This window comes from Juglans regia, chromosome 11, assembly GCF_001411555.2.
Source record: "Juglans regia cultivar Chandler chromosome 11, Walnut 2.0, whole genome shotgun sequence".
Taxonomy (NCBI): Eukaryota; Viridiplantae; Streptophyta; class Magnoliopsida; order Fagales; family Juglandaceae; genus Juglans; species Juglans regia.
The window spans coordinates 12,670,936-12,689,621 of NC_049911.1; the positions used below are offsets into that span (position 1 = coordinate 12,670,936).

General features: G+C 37.9%; 1 protein-coding gene across 1 annotated transcript; it reads left to right on the forward strand.

The window, feature by feature from the left end:
- The first annotated feature begins 8,892 nt into the window (after positions 1-8,892).
- On the forward strand, positions 8,893-13,369 carry LOC108995207. Its single transcript, XM_018970723.2, has 7 exons — positions 8,893-10,210; positions 10,447-10,529; positions 10,706-10,999; positions 11,111-11,784; positions 12,412-12,472; positions 12,554-12,673; positions 13,010-13,369. The coding sequence occupies exons 1-7, from the start codon at positions 8,893-8,895 to the stop codon at positions 13,367-13,369; spliced, it is 2,910 nt and encodes a 969-aa protein (XP_018826268.2).
- The last annotated feature ends 5,317 nt before the right edge of the window (positions 13,370-18,686 follow it).

Sequence of the window (18,686 nt, forward strand, 5' to 3'; positions counted from 1 at the left end):
CACCAATGAAACATAGATAGGATAATCTTCTTCATGGGTCTCTTTTGACTCCTATCGACGACCCTCCCCACATCTTCTTCGTTGTATTCATCATCTCCTTCCCATTGAAGAGGATAACTTCTCAAGAACACCCTTCTAGTATTGTAGTTCTCCTCATGAAAGCTTCTTGTTCTCATCCCATCTCCCTGCTTGCCTTTCGAATCCATACTGGAAAAGATCATACACTACTGAACAGTGAACAAAGTTGACTTTCTATACAAGGAGAGAGACTAAGAGGGTGAGAGGCTTGGAAGCTTGATTCAGATAGGATGATCCTAGGAGAAAGGGAATAAGAATTATTAATTCTGTAATTGATATGCTAGTGTCAGTGAGTCTCTTGTAATTGGATTTCATAATTCCAGATGGATATACTTTATCCAATCATAAACTAATAGGGCTATTATTTTATATGATTGCTAGGTGGACTGAGCATTGTTTCTGTATTCTAATGGATTTGATAACTACATGATTGGTAGACCTTTGATACTTGAGTTGTTGTGCAATCATCAGGCCCTAAAGAGTGCTATTGCTTCCATCTTTGCCAGTGTATAACACTACACCGTAGGAATAGGTGTATGTGTGTGTATATGATTTCTTTTATTAAATCCTTCGTCTGCATGTGTATGATTTTATCTTTTCGAAAGATGTTCCTCGTATTCTCCACCTAATTGCTATGAGGGATCAATTGTCCTTTCGATAACTTTTAGTTACTTTAGGCGAGTTGAAGGCTACTATGTAGTCTTGTCTTCAATCAAATGGGTGTACTTGTAGCCACCTAGTCTCACTGTCGCCACGGGTACAAGTTGCCTTGGCAGCAACACATGGGAACTTATCTATTATCGCTTCTATAAACAAAGACAAAGTAGACAGTTCACCGTTGAGCGAGGAATGCCGTAGGAGGTGACTTATTGAATTAGACAGGCTATGAGAGGAAGGCCTTACCTGATGAGGAATGCTACCACCTCTTCACCTAACCACGTGGATGTCATGAGATAGTCTCAGAGCGAGGATGTCACGGGACAAAGCTGAGTCCAGCAGAGCAACTGAGGAGCAGGTCACAACCATCGATCCTAAGCTCGAGACATCAGGATCATCAATGTCTTCTATTCATTGAGGATGACTCCTCGTTCAGGGTCATGTACTCGGCGATGAAGACGAGGAGGTCGAACAACACATTGACCCTAGGCACTTTGGTAACATGATTTACGATTCCAATAGCAATGTGATGTACTATATGCCTTAGCATACCATGATAGTAGACCTTGACTCACCCCCACCCACATTGACTAGTGACTATATAACCAGTGATGGACAATAGGCTTAGTGAGCAACATCTTCTCTTTTAAATGATAATAATAGCCCGCTAGAAATTCAGTGGATGAGTTTCATTAGGCTTTAGGAATGTCGTGAAAACTTCGGAAAGGTCTCACGAATCGAGTAATTGCGTATGTTTTAATCTGTCAGCATAGTTAGTTTCTTACACACTTAAGTGTCAGAAGAGCGATTTTATTTATTTGAGGGACTTAGGAGTGTGAGAATGAGAAAAAGTCTATGTCACTAGTCTAAGATGAATATTTAGGGTTTTATGGCGCAATAAAACGATTTTTGTTTTCTAGACAACAACTATTTGAAAACACGTTTTGATTTGTTTGAGGCACTTAGGAGTTGAAATTTGCGAAACGAAGTGCACTCCTAGTTTCATAGGATTATTTAGGATTTTATGGTGCAAAGTTATTTTTACTATTTTCGGGATGAATAGTAAGTTCTGTGTTAGTGCCATGTGGCCCGCAATCTAGCTGTTTTCAGATCATAGTGTGGAATGTTCAAACCAGTCTAGAGAAGTTTCATTTGGACATCTAGAAAGATCCTAACCACACTTGGTGAATAGTATATGTGGCGTCCCCAGATTCTGCTTGGGATTTGGTGGACTTTGAAGCGTCTGGACATGCAACATAAGGTTATCTACCCCCATTCATGACAAATAAAGATACAATGTGCCTAGCAATATGCAATATTTGCAAGGGATAAATGATTTTTTTCTTTGAACAATACATGAAGTACTAGAATGCTAATTCCAAACTTAACTACTCATCAATAAGTATTTACATATACCAAATTCACATAAACCATTCAGAGACTAGTTCAAACCATGCATGACCAAAAGTAAGGTCCCTACAATATGGGCCCTCTCAAACCTCAAAAGAGAAGTACTTAGTACATATTATAATATTTTAGTCCTCATCCTGTACTTCCCAAAATTTCTAAGATCTCCTCCACAATTTCCGCAATATCCTTCACTAGCAGTATAGTAATATTCATGTAACAACCTATTAGTCGGGAGTGATCACCTATAGTGAATTTAGTAATACCTGGTTTTGGCTATGCCAACCTCAGTCGGGTCCAGTTTGGTTTCATCGATCATGTCACAGTACCTACCATTCAGGGGAATGATAGTTAGGATTACCACGGTGAGATTTAATTACAAATCTTAGCCAGTTAACAAACAACTTAAGCTATTAATTTAAATATTCATGCATGATAGTAAAAGCATGAGTAAAAATGTGATCATAAATAAGGATGATGTGAATTGACAAATACCATGACATGTGCTGACATGACGTGAACTAACATGAAAAGAAATGAATTGACTTGAAATAAACATGACATAAAGCTGAATATGAAACTGAGCATGAATTGAACTTGAACTACACGTGAACTCAACTGAAACTGACATGAACTGAACTTGAACTAAACGTGAATTTAACTAAAACTAAACATGAACTGAATTGAACTGAACTGAAACGGAACATGAATTGAGGTTAAAACTGAACATAAACTTGGAATCTTGTTCAATAATTAAACTAGTTAATTAAAAGTGAAATATGGGTACTACATGAGTCCCCTTGAGTCTTGTGTCTTTGCCGATACCGCATCACATCACAAGTATTTGCACTAGTTGTGAGTGCGTTAACATACGTATCAGTTCCCAGGTATCTGCATCTGCACGAGTACGTATAACATGAAATTAAAATGTGGGTGTCACCATCGACATTGGTGCATGACTTCTATTCAATGACCAATTACTTAGGCCTCATTCGATGCCTATTGATCTTTACCTTGTCAAACCAGGAAATTTAAAGCTAATTTAGGCACTCCAGAATAAACAGAGGAGTTTCACGAGGATATTATCCCATCGTAACACTTAGGGTTATGACAAATATAAACAAACTTGATTGACATGGAAATACATTACATGAAATGAAAAGACAAATGACCTGAAGTAACATGTGATTGTGAGATGAATGACATGACATAACATGAAATAGACAAACATTTCATGACGTGGCGTAAGGTGTAACAAATAAACATTTCGTGGCATAATAAAATGTGCAACAGATAAACATTTCATGACATGATAAAATGTGTAACAGATATATATATATATTTTGTGACATGATAAAACGTAAAATATATAAACATTTCGTGACATAAAAAAATGTATAACAGACAAACATTGTAGTGACATGTCATAACATGGCATATATAAGAACATAAAAATATGAACAACTATTCTCTTACCAACACATACACAATATCCTGACAATAAGTTAGAAGATAACTTAGACTGAACGTAGGGTGACAAATTAAATGCGTGAATTATGGAAAACTGTAAGGAGATATTTCTAAACGTCCAAAACTCCTCACTAATAGTTTAGAAACATAAAAATACTGAATTAGAATAAAATTACCATTTTACCTATCAACATGTGGAAAAATTACGATTTTGCCTCTAACTTAAGGATTTCATATTGTAACTCCAAATCTTACCCAAATTTACATTCCTAACGTACATATTTTCCTAAATCCAAATATCTAATTTAGAAAAATTTAAAACACATCTCAACTAGGTTAAACATGCATAGGCCCAAACCCTAAATTTTACTGCAATTCTATCTAACCTCATTTCTCATACTTAAACTAAAATATGTAACATAAAAAAAATCATATCTTATGATCAAATAACATACTAGAACAAGCAATAAAACTCACATCACAAAACCACAAATGTCTTGAATACAATACTTAAAGTTTTTAACTTTAAGCACAACCCTTGATGGTCAAGGCTTTATCTCCTTTCAAACAACTCCATGAACTCAAAAAGTTCAATAACATACTCTCAATGCATTCATAACACATTCCTAAGAAGTATTACGCTTTGAATCATCAAGCCAAAACCACAAAAGTGACAAATCACACTTGAAACATTCGGTTTTCACCCTTTCACCAAAACGAAAACTATGTGGTTTGATTTTGATGAAACCCTTAGATCCAAAATATATTATGAAATAGTTGATAATAGATCAACATTAGATGGTTAATAATCAAGTTCTAGAATAGTCTAAGCATCAAACATAAGACCACATGGAAATATTTTCATCAAAACATAGATACATCCAAAAATCTCCAATACAAGACTAATCAGGACCATTGCATGCATAAAAACTCATATATTTAAAACCAATACCATGAATCCTGAAACTAACATCTCAACATGTAAATCAAAGTCCTAGAAACGTCATATATGAATATTAAAGCCATTAGAGCATGCTATCTCTACAAATTATTCAAGCTTAAACCTAAACCTAATATTTTTTTTAACCTCCCAATTTTAAACTTTTTAGATCTTCGAAAAACACTTTGGGTGATGGGGTGTTAACCAAAACTGTGGGTAATACTATGTGCTAGTGCACATGGTTTTCAGCTAAGGAAGCTTCCAAGTGAAGGATGGTGGTGAGGTGGCTTTTGGCCTTCCCATCAACCACTATTTGGGGCTGACTTGAGCTGTGAAAGGACTGTCATGGTAGGGGGAAACATCCTCCACATGCCTTGCCTTGGTTGTGCAATTTCATGGACCTTAATGGGCCTTAACCGAATGGGTTTCCATTTGGGGTTTCAATGGAGTTTGGGTTCTATCAAGCTAAAATCTAATTTTTCTTGGTCTAATAAAATTACCAATGTTTAAAAGAATAAACATGCAACTGGTCGATTCGCCAAAACTTCTTGGGTTTTCACGAGGTTCCTAAAGACTAAAGAAATTCATCCATTTAATTCTTGGCGGGCTATTATAGTATAGGATACTTGGGACCAAGAGGAACTAGGAGATGGAAATGTGAAGGAAAAGAAGGAAAATCAAGTTTTGTGATCACGCCACCTAAGTCAAACACTAAATGGTTTCCGAAATAAAACCCTAAATATTTGGAATCCAATTAAAACTCGAATCCAAATACCTTCTGGAAACTGAAACCCTAAATGGCTTCCCAAACCCTAAATGAAAACGACTTTAGCTCAGTGTTTAATCAGTTGATCAAATCACTTTCACATGCAATTAACCATTCAAATTCATATCATTTCACCCTTATCTATTCTTTTATAATATAGTATTTTTATTGGCCCAATAAAAATTAAATTTGGGCTTGATAGAAACTCAAACTCCATTAAAACCCTAAATGGAAACCCATTTGGTTAAGGCCCATTAAGGTCCATGAAATTGCACCACCAAGGCAACGCATGTGGAGGATGTTTCCCCCTGCCATGGTAGTCCTTCCACTGCCCATGTCAGCCCCAAATAGTGGTTTATGAGAGGGGAATAAACCACCTCACCACCACCCCATCACACGGCAGCTTCAAGGCAAAAAACTGTCTGTTGTAGCCCATGGTTTTGGGCATTGTTTTGTGTGATGCCCCTAGATTCCTTTTGAGATCAGACGGACTCAGAAGCATCGAGACATGCAACACAAGATTACCTGCCCCATTCATAATAATTAAATATGTAATGCACCTAGTATACATCTAGCAATATGCAATATTCATAGCAGATATTTTTTTTTTCTTTAAGCAATACTATGCACCCAAACGACATATGTCCCAAAACGTAAATCATGAACTTAAAGTGATAGACATTCAAGATTACATCATAAGCTTAAAATCTCTCTAATCATAAGATTCCGAGAGACAAAGCCCCGTAAGTACAAACATAAGCGAAAATATCTACTAGGCTAATCCATTGAAACTCAGTCAGGGATGCCATAACTATCTTTAATTCGGAGCATGGCTGCTATGAGCTTAGAGTCGTTCCTTCATTGCCTAATCGATCATCTCCAGTCGGTCAGCCTCCAATTTGAAACCTAGTCCTGACCCATGTTTCTAAAAATGGTTCTAAAAGGCATATGCAATCCGCCCAAAAGAGCTTTTTTAAGGGTTTCTTTCAAAGAATGAGGGTCAAAAGTGGTGAAGTGAGGGAAATGGTGGCCTACACGCCTCAAGAACTTCTAAAAAGGGAGGTATGGCCTCGTATGACATCTTGAGGTATGGTGATTAGGTCACAAAAAGATGCAAATAGTGAGTGGTTTTCAACCAAGGAAACTTCCAAGAGAAGGGTGGTGGTGAGGTGGCCTTTGGCCTTCGCATCATGCATGAATTTGGGGTTGTTGGGAGCAGTGAATGGCTTGCCATGGGTGGATGGAAACTTCCTCAAGAATTTTTGCCAAGGTGGTCAAAATTCATGGGCCTTAAACAAATGGGCTTCATTTGGGGTTTAGATAGGGTTCGGTTAGGGTTTGAGATGCTATCAAGCCCAAATCCCTTTTTTTTGGCCCAATCAAAATTTCAAGGTTTAAAGGGTTTGATAATAATGTCATAACATGAATTTGAGAAATTAATAGCATGTGGAAGAGATTTAATCAAGCGGTTAAACACAATGTTAGAAATCGGATCAAATAGGGTTTTGAGGCCAACTTTAGGGTTTGGGAAAACCGTTTAAGGTTTCAGTCTCAACCAAGCTATGGGGGTTTCAATTGGATTCCAAGTATTTAGGGTTTCACTAGGGTTCAAACCCTACTTGGTTTGGCACAATGTGGATAGGTAGATGGAATAGGGCTTTACTTAGGTGGCATGATCTCACATCTTGATTTCCTTCACAATCCAACTCGTGGTTCCTCTTGGTGCCAAATATGCAATACTATTTACCAAGTGTGGCTAAGATCTTGCCAAGTGTTCCAATAAAACTTCTCTATAATTTGGACATTCCACACTGTGATCTGAAATCATTGTGGATGGAATAGGATTCTGCTTAGATGGCATGATCTCACAGCTTGATTTTCTTCACAATCCAACTCGTGGTTCCTTTTGGTGCCAAGTGTCCAATACTATTCACCAAGTAAGGGTGCTACCCACCCCCTATGGGGCGGAACCACCCTCTACCCGCCTCCGTCCACTTAAAACAATATACTACATTTAACTAGGTTTAAAAATTATTCCCAAGTCCAAAAGTGATTAAAAATACATTTTTAGACCAAAATTAGAAATTTAAAATTTGTAAATATGACTATAATTTAAAAAACTATGTAATTTTTAAATTTTCTAGTGTATATTTTGTGTAAGTTGTAGTGTATTAATTTTTAAACTAGGTAGTTTCTAAATTTGTTAGTGGATACTTTGTAAACAAGTCTAACAAATTATAATATATATTTATATATACATCATTTGTAAAATATAAATACATATTTATGTTTATATATATATATAAATGTAAGAGGGTTGGGGTGGGGTTAGGCCCTCCCCTCCCCCCATCTTTGCTAGGGGCTCTAGATGTGGGGCGGAGGGCCCCGCCCCCGCATGGGCGGAGCAGGGTTGCCCACCCCGGCATGTGGGGGTGGGGCTGATGAGGGCAGGGCAGCATGGTGCGGGCCCCCACTGCCCACCCCTATCACCAAGTGTGGCTAAAATTTTGCCAAGTGTGTAAATAAAACCTCTATATCCTAATTTGGATATTCCACACTGTAATTTTGAAAACACTGCACTTGGTGCTACTACTAAGGTTACTATTCGCTCCGAAAAAAGTGAAAATAAATTTTACACTAAAAAATCCTAAACATACATACTAAATTAACTGTACAATTTGTTTATTGAAATTCAACATTGAAGTGCCTCGAAATAAACAAAATGTGTTTTCGAACAAGTGTTTTGTCCGAAAATTGAAAATGAGATTATTGTGCCATAAAATCCTAAATATTCATTTAGTTTGATGGTGTAGTCCATATCATATTTTGACACTTCTAACTATCTCAAATAAATAAAATAGTGCTTCTGGCACCATTGTGAGTGGTAACACTAACTATGCTGACAAACTAAAATATACGCGATTGGTCATTTTGTGAAAACTTACAGAATTTCCACGAGGTTCCTAAAGCTTATAAAAATTCTACCATTAAATTTCTAGATGGCAGTTACAAAGCATACCTATAGAAACTAGAGTTGAAGAGGAATAACTTATGTGAAGGGTAGCTCCTCTAGTTTTCGAAGGGAATGGACAAGGACGACACTTAGGCTTCTGGAGGGGTCAAAGACACTTTGAGTGATAGGGTGTCAGCAAAAACCAGGTGAAAAACCAAGTGCTGCTGCCCATGGTTTGTTGCCTTGTTGTTGCCAAGTGAAAAAATTTGCCCACAAAGAGCTTTCAGTAAGCAATTTCGAAACAAATTTAAAGTGCAGAGATTTTTGAACATCCATAAGATTCTGTAGGCCAACAACTCCCTCATCAACTAGTTTACATAATGACTCCCATTTCACCCATTTCTTTTTTGGTTTCCCCTCAACTGAACCCCAAAAGAAAGTGCTAATTGAGGAAAAGTATCTCTAAGGGTTTAAAAGATTCCGAGTCTTCTCCAAGAATGCTCCAAGAATGCTCCAAGAATGCTCCAAGATTTTCAAGTTTGATTTTGGAGTTTTGTTCTAGATTAGTCAGTCTATTACGTGCATGGATGGTTCCGGGGGCTGCCAGCCCCCCCCCCCCCCATGTCGCATGCAAAGACACGCACGTTTGCCGAATTGGTTTCCCAGGTTCCTCAGGCTCTCCCTGAGGTCTCGATACCATTCAGGCCTCCAAAATGTGTTGAAGGTGAGTTCTTTGTGCAATTTACTAAGGAGGAGTTGGATCGTTCGGCTGTTCCTTTTCGGTTCTCTATGGTTTTAAAATTCTTAAGACAAAGACCTTCTTTGGATCGCATCAGAGGGTTCATTCATAGCAGATGGGGATTAACGAATCAGCCAGTCGTTTCAGCTATGCGGAAGGCTCGGAATGTCTTTGTGCGATTTTCAGATGAAGATGATTTCTTGAAATCATTGTCCCGTGAAAGCTGTGATATTGAAGGGGTTGCTTATAGACCCTTTCAATGGTCTACTGATTTTACTGAAGATGACGAACCATCATTGGTTCCAGTTTGGATCATGTTGCCCGGATTACCTCCAAATCTTTATCAAGAAGCGTTCTTGCGGAATATAGTTGCACCGATTGGAATCTTTTTAAGGAGAGATAATGCGACACGCTGTGCAACTCGTACCGATGGTGCAAGGGTGTGTGTTCTAATGAATATCGATCATGAGCTGATTCATTCCATTTGGATTGGGACACCGAGACATCCTACAAGCATTTTCCAAGAAATTGAGTATGAAACACTGCCTGCATTTTGTTCCGTGTGCAAGGTGCAAGGGCATAACGTAAAGACATGTAAGGCAAACAAGAAAGAAGGAAAGAGCAGCAAGAGTTTGAAGGTGATTAAGTCAAGTAAAGTCTGGGTGCCAAAAGATAAAGAAGATGATGCGAAGACTACAGATCATTCGGAGAAAACCACAGAGTCCCCTGTTTTGGCATTGGAAGATGTTGAGATTGAGGTGCCGGTCTTGGATGGTGGCAAGGATGTAGGGAAGTCGAAGTTGGGGTCTGAGAGTGTTATCGAAGAAATGGAGGCCCCCGAGCAGAGGTTGATCTGTGGAGAGGCTAGCGGGACTTTACCAGCGGAGGAGTTGGTCTTTTTACCAATAATAACTCAGGAGCTGTCTGCTGGAGTTGGTGGCCATTTAGAACCCAGAAGGGAGGAATTCATCGAGCCAATTCCAATAGTGGATGTTGCTGTGCAGAAAGACGATGCTGTAGTGGGTGGCCAATTAGAACCAAGAAGGGTGGAATTCATCGAGACATCATCTGTAGCGGAGGATGCTATGCAGCTAGAGTCCAAAATTGACTTGGTGTCAAGCGGGAATATCCCAGTAGCAGAAGGAGAGGTGCAGATAGACACGGTAGATTTGCAGATGGAGTCCAAATCTGAGGATGAAGGTAAGTATCACCACCCAGGTAAACAAAAAGATGATTTTTCTGATTCTGATTTAGTAGTTAGGAAGTCTCCAAGTAAGCATTTGTTACGTAGGTCCTATAGGGTTCCTAGCAAGCCCTCTAAGTAGAATCATTGATTAATAAATTGTTATTTTGGAACATCCGTGGCCTTGGTACCTCGAGGAAACGTTTGAGGGGGCTTGTACGTGAGCTGCAGCCTATTATTCTTTTTATTGCAGAACCGTTTAGGGATGATTCTCAGTTGAATTATTGGAAGACGTTTCTTGAATTTGATGAGTATCTTTCTAATGCAAATCAGATGGTAAGCTTTGGTGTTTTTGGAAGGCTGGTTTGAAGGTGGAGGTTATGGGTGTTTCGGATCAGCACCTTACTATGCTTATTAACTCTAGCTTATTGATCTCTTCGGTTTATGCAAAGTGTCGGTTTTTAGATCGAAGGCCTTTGTGGTCTAATTTACTTGGTGTTAATAATTTACAGTTTCCTCATGTGATTATTGGGGATTTTAATGTCATTTGTAATGATAATGAAAGAAGAGGGGGAAATCCTAGGATGCTTATTGCTATGGAGGATTTTTGTTCCTTTATTGATGATGGCAGATTTGTTGAGATGCCTTTTTCAGGTAATGGCTTTTCTTGGTGCAACGGTCGATTAGGAATGGCGTGTTCATGGGCTAGACTGGATAGAGCTTTATGTAATTCCAAGTTTAAGGATCTTTATCCGTCAGGTAGAATTCAATATCTTCCTAGGAGGACTTCAGATCACTCCCCTATGGTATTGGGTCACTTGGTTTCATCTGCTAGGTATGGTCAAACCTCTTTTAAATTTCAATATATGTGGACTAATCATGAAGATTTTTGGAGATGTGTTTCTAGTTCTTGGCAGGTGGAGGTTAATGGTACGGGTTTGTGGAAGCTAGCTGCTAAATTGAAGAGGTTAAAATTGGTTCTTAAATCTTGGAACAAGGAAGTGTTTGGCTGGACAGGAAAGCATATTAAAGAGTTAGAAGCTAAAGTGGAGGAAGGTGAATTAAGACTTCAAGAATGTTACTCAGAGGATGTAGAAGCTGATGTTTTAGCGAACAAGGTTGAGCTTGATGTCTGGTTACAAAGGGAAGAGTCTCGTATTGCTCAACAAGTTAAACAAAAGTGGGTATCGCAAGGTGAGGTTTCGACTGCTTTCTTTAAAGCTTTGCAGAATAACAAACATAATATGGTAGTAGAAATGAAGCTCTCTGATGGCAGAGTGCTTAACTCGCCTGAAGATATCCATGAGGCTGCGTGTGTTTATTTTGAGGATTTCCTCAAAGCTAAAGCAACCAGTTCTGTGCCAGATCTGGTTGGGTTAATTTCTGAGGAAGTTTCGGAGGAGGAAAATCAATTTTTTGGTAGTATTTCGTCGGTTGGGGAAGTAAAAGATGCACTTTTTTCTATTCCGGTGGATAGTAGTCCGGGGCCGGATGGATTTGGCTCGGGTTTTTTTCAGCATTGTTGGTCCTTGGTGTATCAAGATTTATTGGAAGCAGTTAGTGATTTTTTTGGCGGGGCTGTCTTACCAAGGTTTTACTCTGCCTCTTTTATTGTCTTAATTCCTAAAGTTCAGAATCCTACGTCGTTTGGGAATTTTAGGCCCATTAGTCTGTGTTCAGTGGTTTATAAAATTTGTTCTAAAATTTTAGTGAACAGATTTACTTCAGTTTTCAGTAGGATTATTTCTTTGGAACAGGGTGCTTTTTTACCTGGTAGAAGTATTTTTGAAAATATTAGTCTTACTCAGGAGCTTATTCATGATATAAACAAGCCTATTAGAGGAGGTAATATTATGATGAAAATTGATTTTGTGAAAGCTTATGACACTATTGACTGGGGTTTTTTAAGTCATATTTTGAAAGCTTTTGGGTTTTCCCCGAAGGTTTGTCATTTGTTAGCTCAATGTGTTACTACACCTTGGTATTCTGTGGTTATGAATGGTGTCGCCAAAGGTTTTTTCAAGGGTGGACGTGGTCTCCGTCAAGGAGATCCTCTATCTCCTTACTTGTTCATTTTGGTAGAAGAAGTTCTCTATCGGTTGTTAAAAAATAAATTTGAAATGGGGAGAATTAAAAGTTTTTCTCATCCTAGGCATGGTCCTGTTATTTCTCATCTTTTATATGCTGATGACATGGTAATTTTTGCTAATGGAGGAAGGTCTTCAGTTTCGGAAATTGTCGAAGTTCTTCGTATTTATGCTGAGTGGTCTGGTCAACAGGTAAATAGTGCCAAGTCTTCAATCTTCTTTTCTAAAAGAATTAATTCTGTTAGACGTAGACACCTTTTATTGAATACACAGTTCACGGAAGGGGTGTTCCTGGTCAAGTACTTAGGGGTGCCTATTGTTTCAAGTAGATTGAAGTTAATTCATTTTCAGGATGTTATTCAAAAAATTCGAAAGAAGATTAAAGGTTGGAAGGTGAGTTTTCTCTCCACAGGGGCGAGAGTCATTTTATTAAAGCATGTGTTGTCGAGTATGCCAATTCATTTGTTATCTGTGATGCAGGTTCCGAAATTAGTGTTGCTTCAGTTTAATAAATTATTTAGCACTTTTTTTTGGGGCTCATTTAATGGGAATCCCAAGAGGAAATGGATTAAATGGGACAAATTATGCAAACCTGTTGATGAAGGAGGGGTTGGTTTGAGAAGTTTTGTTGATGTGCAAAGATCTTTGCATCTTAAATTTGCCTGGAATTTGTTAAGTTCAGATTCTTTATGGAAAAGATTTTTTTGTGCTAAATACTTGCATGGTCAGCATCCGATTGAGCTTAATCCATCGAGAGGCTCTAGGTTTTGGAAAGCTATTGTAAAAGAAATTCCTGTTGTTCTTTCACGTTCCAGGTGGAAGATTAGGGAGGGGAACGTGTCGTTCTGGAGAGACAATTGGCTAAATTCTGGTCCACTTATGGAGCAGTATCAGATGGTGGGTGATCCGGAATTGAAGGTGAAAGATTGTATGATTAATAATAATTGGGATATGGAGCAACTTGAGCAGCTAGTAGGGTCTGATAAAATGGAGGATATTGTCAATGAAGTTAGTAGTAGGAGGAAGGGTAAGGATCAGCTTATTTGGTTGGAAAATTCGGATGGGTCTTTCACGACCAAAACTGCCTGATCTTTTGTTCGGATTCATAATCCTAATTGTCAATGGTCGGATTGGATTTGGAATTCAGCTTTACCTAAGAAGTTTTCTGTGCTTATGTGGAAGGCCTTAAACTCATGCCTTGCAGTGGATGATCGTATAAGGAGAATTGGTGTGCCTTTAGCCTCGAAATGTGAATGTTGTAGGGACGGGGCCATAGAGGATATTAATCATGTGTTATATAGTGGTAATATTGCTAAGGCTATTTGGAAGTTTAGTTCTAATATTTTGGGTATTCCGTTTGTCCCGAATCGGTCTTGGAGGGCAACTGTTGAGGCATGGTTCCGTAGAGTTTCGAAGTCCTCTCAGTTAGGTATTCTTATGGGAGTTATTCCTGTCATTATCACTTGGAATTTATGGATATGGAGATGTACAACGAGAATGGAAGGTAGGAAGGAGAAGGTTCAAGTTTTATGGAGATTGATAAAGTATTGGATTAATTGGGTGGGTATTAAGATTCATAAGGATTCCCGGCTTGTGGATAAGGATGTAAAGATATTGAAGTCTTTGAATCTTTCTATTAATTTTAAAAAAAGAGGGGTTTCTATGGCAGTTAGATGGGAGAGACCGAATAAAGATTGGTTTAAACTGAATGTGGACGGAAGTAGTATTAATAACCCTGGTATTTTGGGTGCAGGAGGAGTAGTAAGAAATGAGTTTGGGAAGATGGTTTTTGCGTTTGCTGAATCCATTGGGAGTGGTAGTAATAATCTTGCGGAAGTTATTGCCTTGAGAAGAGGGATTGAACATTGTAAACATTTGGGGATTAATAATATTAATATTGAGATGGACTCGCTTTTGGTTGTTAATTGGGTTCAGGACAGAAGATGTACTCTCTGGTACCTAGAGGATTTTTGGGAAGATATTATGAATATGTTGGCAGAGATGAATTTCTCTATTAAGCATATTTATAGGGAAGGTAATAAGGCTGCAGATTTTTTGGCTCGATTGGGTAGTAATGTGGTCTCTCATGAGTGGTTAGGGCAGACGGATGTTCCTCATCTATTAAGAGGTATTCTTAGAACTGATTCCTGTGGTTTGGCTTATCTCAGGTAGTGTGGTTGTATTTAGGATTGAGTGTTAGTTCTCTTATGTTCTTAATATTCCTTTATATTGTTTATTTGAGTTTTGAGTTGGTGTCTGGTGCTTGGGGCTTATTTGGTCTTTCTTATTATTGTAAAGTCCCGAGTACATATGTTTGTTACCACGGTATTCCTCCGCCACAAGTGAGGGCTTATTAATAAAATTGGGTGGGGATCACTATTGGACAGGTGATTTCTCACTCTTTGATAAAATTAAAAAAAAATAAAAAATAAAAAAAATAAAATAAAATAAAAAAGAGAGAGAAAGGGGTGAGGTGGCTCTTAGCCATCTCATCAGCCACTATTTTAGGCTAACTTGGGCAATGAAGGGACTGTCATGGTTAGAGGAAAACTTCCTCCACAATCCTTTCCTTGGTGGCTCAATTTTGTGGGCCTTAATGGGTCTTAACTGAGTGGGCTTCCATTTAGGGTTTCAATGGGGTTTGGGTTGCTATCAAGCCCAAGTCTAACTTTTTCTTGGTCCAATAAAATTACCAAGGTATAAATTAATAACGAAGGATATAATAACATGAATTTGAGTAGTTAATAGCATGTGAAACTGATTTACTCAAACGATTAAACACTAAGCTAAAACCGGGTTCAATTAGGGTTTGGAGGAAACTTTTGGGGATTAGGAAAACCATTTGGGGTTTTGGTTTTCACCAAGATCTTGGGGTTTCCATCGGATTCCTAGTGTTTAGGGTTTCACTAGGGCTGAAACCCTCTTTAGTTTGCCACAAATTGGATGATCGGATAAATAGTGTTTGTTTTAGTTGGCATGATCACAAAACTTGATTTCCTTCACATTTTCATTTCATGGTTCCTCTTGGTGCCAAGTGTCCAATACTATTCACCGTATGTGACTATGATCTTGCCAAGTGTCCAAATAAAACATTTCTAATCTAATTTGGAAATTACACACTGTAATTTTGAAAATCACTAATCTAAGTGCTAACATCGAGGCTACCATTCACTTTGACTGAGAGCATTTGAGTCTTTGGTCATAGATTATAAGACAATGTCAATTTGTACCCTCTTCTATCAAAGTTCAAACAATTCTCTAATATGCTCTTAAATAGTTTTCAGTAGATGACAAAATGATTTCTTATGTAGAGAGTTTTATTGCAGGTTGTCTATCGTGACAATCACTAGACAACCTGCAGAGATATTTTATTCAAGTTTATCTTCCCCGTCCCACCCTTCATCCCTCTCTTGTACACACATTACATGTCGTCTCCCTCCTTCCTTCCATTGTAGCTCTGAATATGGCGGATTACTTAAATTTGTCTAAGCTCAATTAGTGTCAATTTTTGTTGTGTTTTCTTCCTTTCTAAATGTATGTGTGTTGATTGCAGCAATAACCTGTGTTCTCTGGTCCTGACAGTTGATTTCTTTAATAGTGGGTCCTAATGAATGTGTATGCATGTCCAATAGGTTGTGGTTTCTTTTGGAAGGCAACCACAATAGGTGGGGCTTCTATTGTATGTTTTACTATCATCTGTCCACATAACTCCATGGTTTCTTGTTTCACGTCATTTTTCTTTGACTTCTCTTGGGGATTTCTTGCCTTCCCATTTCCTTCTTTTCTTCTTTGGAGTGGTGGGGGTGATGATTTGTGAAGTATGATTGTTGACATTGGGGACATAGGAAACCTTCCTTGGGTTGGCACAAAATAGAAAAGGAAACTGTTTCTTGAATTAATGCTCTTAGTTGTCACAAAAAAGGGCGCCCTTAAAATCCTAGATATGATGAAATCCCCTGCCCTAATACCTATTTATTTTGGATTACACAATGAATTCTTATTCTTATCCCTTGCCCGACACTCTAAATTTTTGTTCCATCCCAAGTGGAGGTTAGGGGCGTCACATAAACACATATTCATATAATTTTATGATAAGTTTCTTACAACTAGAGGAAGTATTTAAAGATGTTTTGAGAAACACTATCTCACGAGTTGAGATAGAGAGTGTGCCTTTATTCATATATATAGTAGCATGTACAACCAGATACCTATCTATGGAAAGTTTACAAGAAATGGAAAGAATGCTATACGAAAAACACAGCTAATCAGATGATATATACAACTAATACAAGTGATTTACTTCCCAAGAATATACACTAGTTGACTTGAGATGATTGCTGAGATATCTTGGGAGGATTGCTGTGATCGTGGGCTGATGTCCTTGATTGATGCACAGCTGAGTGAATTCTGATTTCATTCCTTTTATTCCCCCTCAAACTTGGCTGTGGAAGATAGCAGAGGCCAAGTTTGTCACACAGCTGCTTGAATGGAGTCTTAAGCAGGGGCTTTGTGAATAGATATGCAAGTTGAGCAAGAGATGTGACAAATTTTGTTTCCAATGAGCCAAGTGCCACTCTTTCCCTCACATAGTGGTAATCAAGTTCTATGTGCCTTATTCGAGCATGTAGAACTGGCTTCACTATCATAAATAAGGCACTCATATTGTCACAGTTAAGAATAGGTGTTTGGACGAGTGGCACCCCAAGGTCTCAAAGTAGAGTTGAAATCCATGTTAATTCAGCTACTGTGGAAGCCATTGCCCTATACTCTAATACCATAAAGATTTTTGGAGAAACACTATCTCACAAGTTGAGATAGAGAGTGTCTTCATTCATATATATAGTAGCATGTACAAGCTTATATCTATCTATGGAAAGTTTACAAGAAATGGAAAGAATACTATACAAAATGCACAGCTAATACAAGTGATTTACTTCCTAAGAATATACACTAGTTGACTTGAGAAGATTGCTGAGATATCTTGGGAGGATTGTTGTGATCGTGGGCTGATGTCCTTGATTGATGCACAACTAAGTGAATTAAGTGAATTCTGATTTCATTCCTTTTAGTAATGACACCCAAACCATAGCATACGGTCCTGAAAAGGATAAGATCAAATCAATTATATCAATGTTAACTTTGAGCGTGAAAAATAACAATTATTTGATATTGTTCAAGAAAAACAACTCCATTCCCAAAATTAAAAAAGAATGCACAAATCTCTTGCCATCTGAGAATCTGAACATATTCTCTACGAACGGAATCTAAACTTTTCAGCATGAATGGGAAGGGAGACTCACAGCAGCCTCAGTTGAAGATCAAGCTAGATAATCATCTAAAACAATATTAAAAACTGAGTTAGATATAAATAAATCAAGTTAGATAGATATTAAAAAAAAAAAGATTTTAACTTTCAAACTTACCTTCAAGGTCCATCAACTCTACATATTCTTCCAACTCCCGGATGTTGATAGGTTTGGTCCTTAACCAATTTTGAGTGCAAAAGAGGTCTTTGACAGTTTCTGAAGACAATGAACTCCTAAAAGGATCCAATATGCATCCTTTAGTACTAATGCGGACTCCGAGGCAACAGTGATAATGAGGGTGGCTAACACATCATGTGCTACCTCAAGAAGGACAGGATAATTGGCGGCATTAACACTCCACCAATGTAAGATATAAAAACCGAGTGAGTCTTTTGCACATGCCTCAAATAAATACATCTCTAGCTCCAATCTAAACTTCATAACACCCCACTCCTCAAGGTATTTGGTAAACATGATCCAAAATTTAGTTGAAGGTGGTGTGGGCTCATTACCAATGTTTGTATTAGTAGTGTTTTGCCTCCCTTGAGCCACATTAGAACTACCCCACTAGTCACACGAAATGTGTTATACTGCTCGATCAAGCGGCCTAAAAGGAGTTTAACATTGTCCTCTATCTTATCCACCAACTCATCCCCTTTGCTCTTTTGCAACCAAAATTTCATTGCCATCATATTGTATCGTGGATCAAGCACAAAAGCAACATATATCATCAAGTTGAACCTATATGTGTTACCCCAATACTTGTCATATTTACTTTTCATATTTATGCTCATAGTACTAGTGATAATATCATTACTCAAGCAAATATCATTTAATGCATCTTCAATTGCGCAAAGTTGCTGAAAATATAAATTAGTCGTCACATACAAAGAACCATAAATGTTCAATGTAACATCATAAAAAAAATTCAGCAACTCTACTAAAATTCGTGCATTTTTCCAATCATCACTAGTGGGGTTCACGAATTGTTCATCCACAAACACATATTGTTCAAAAACTTGTTTATGTTTTTCAGTGGAACTCAACATCAAACATGTGGAATTCCATCTAGTAGGAACATCAAAGCAAATTATCCTCCA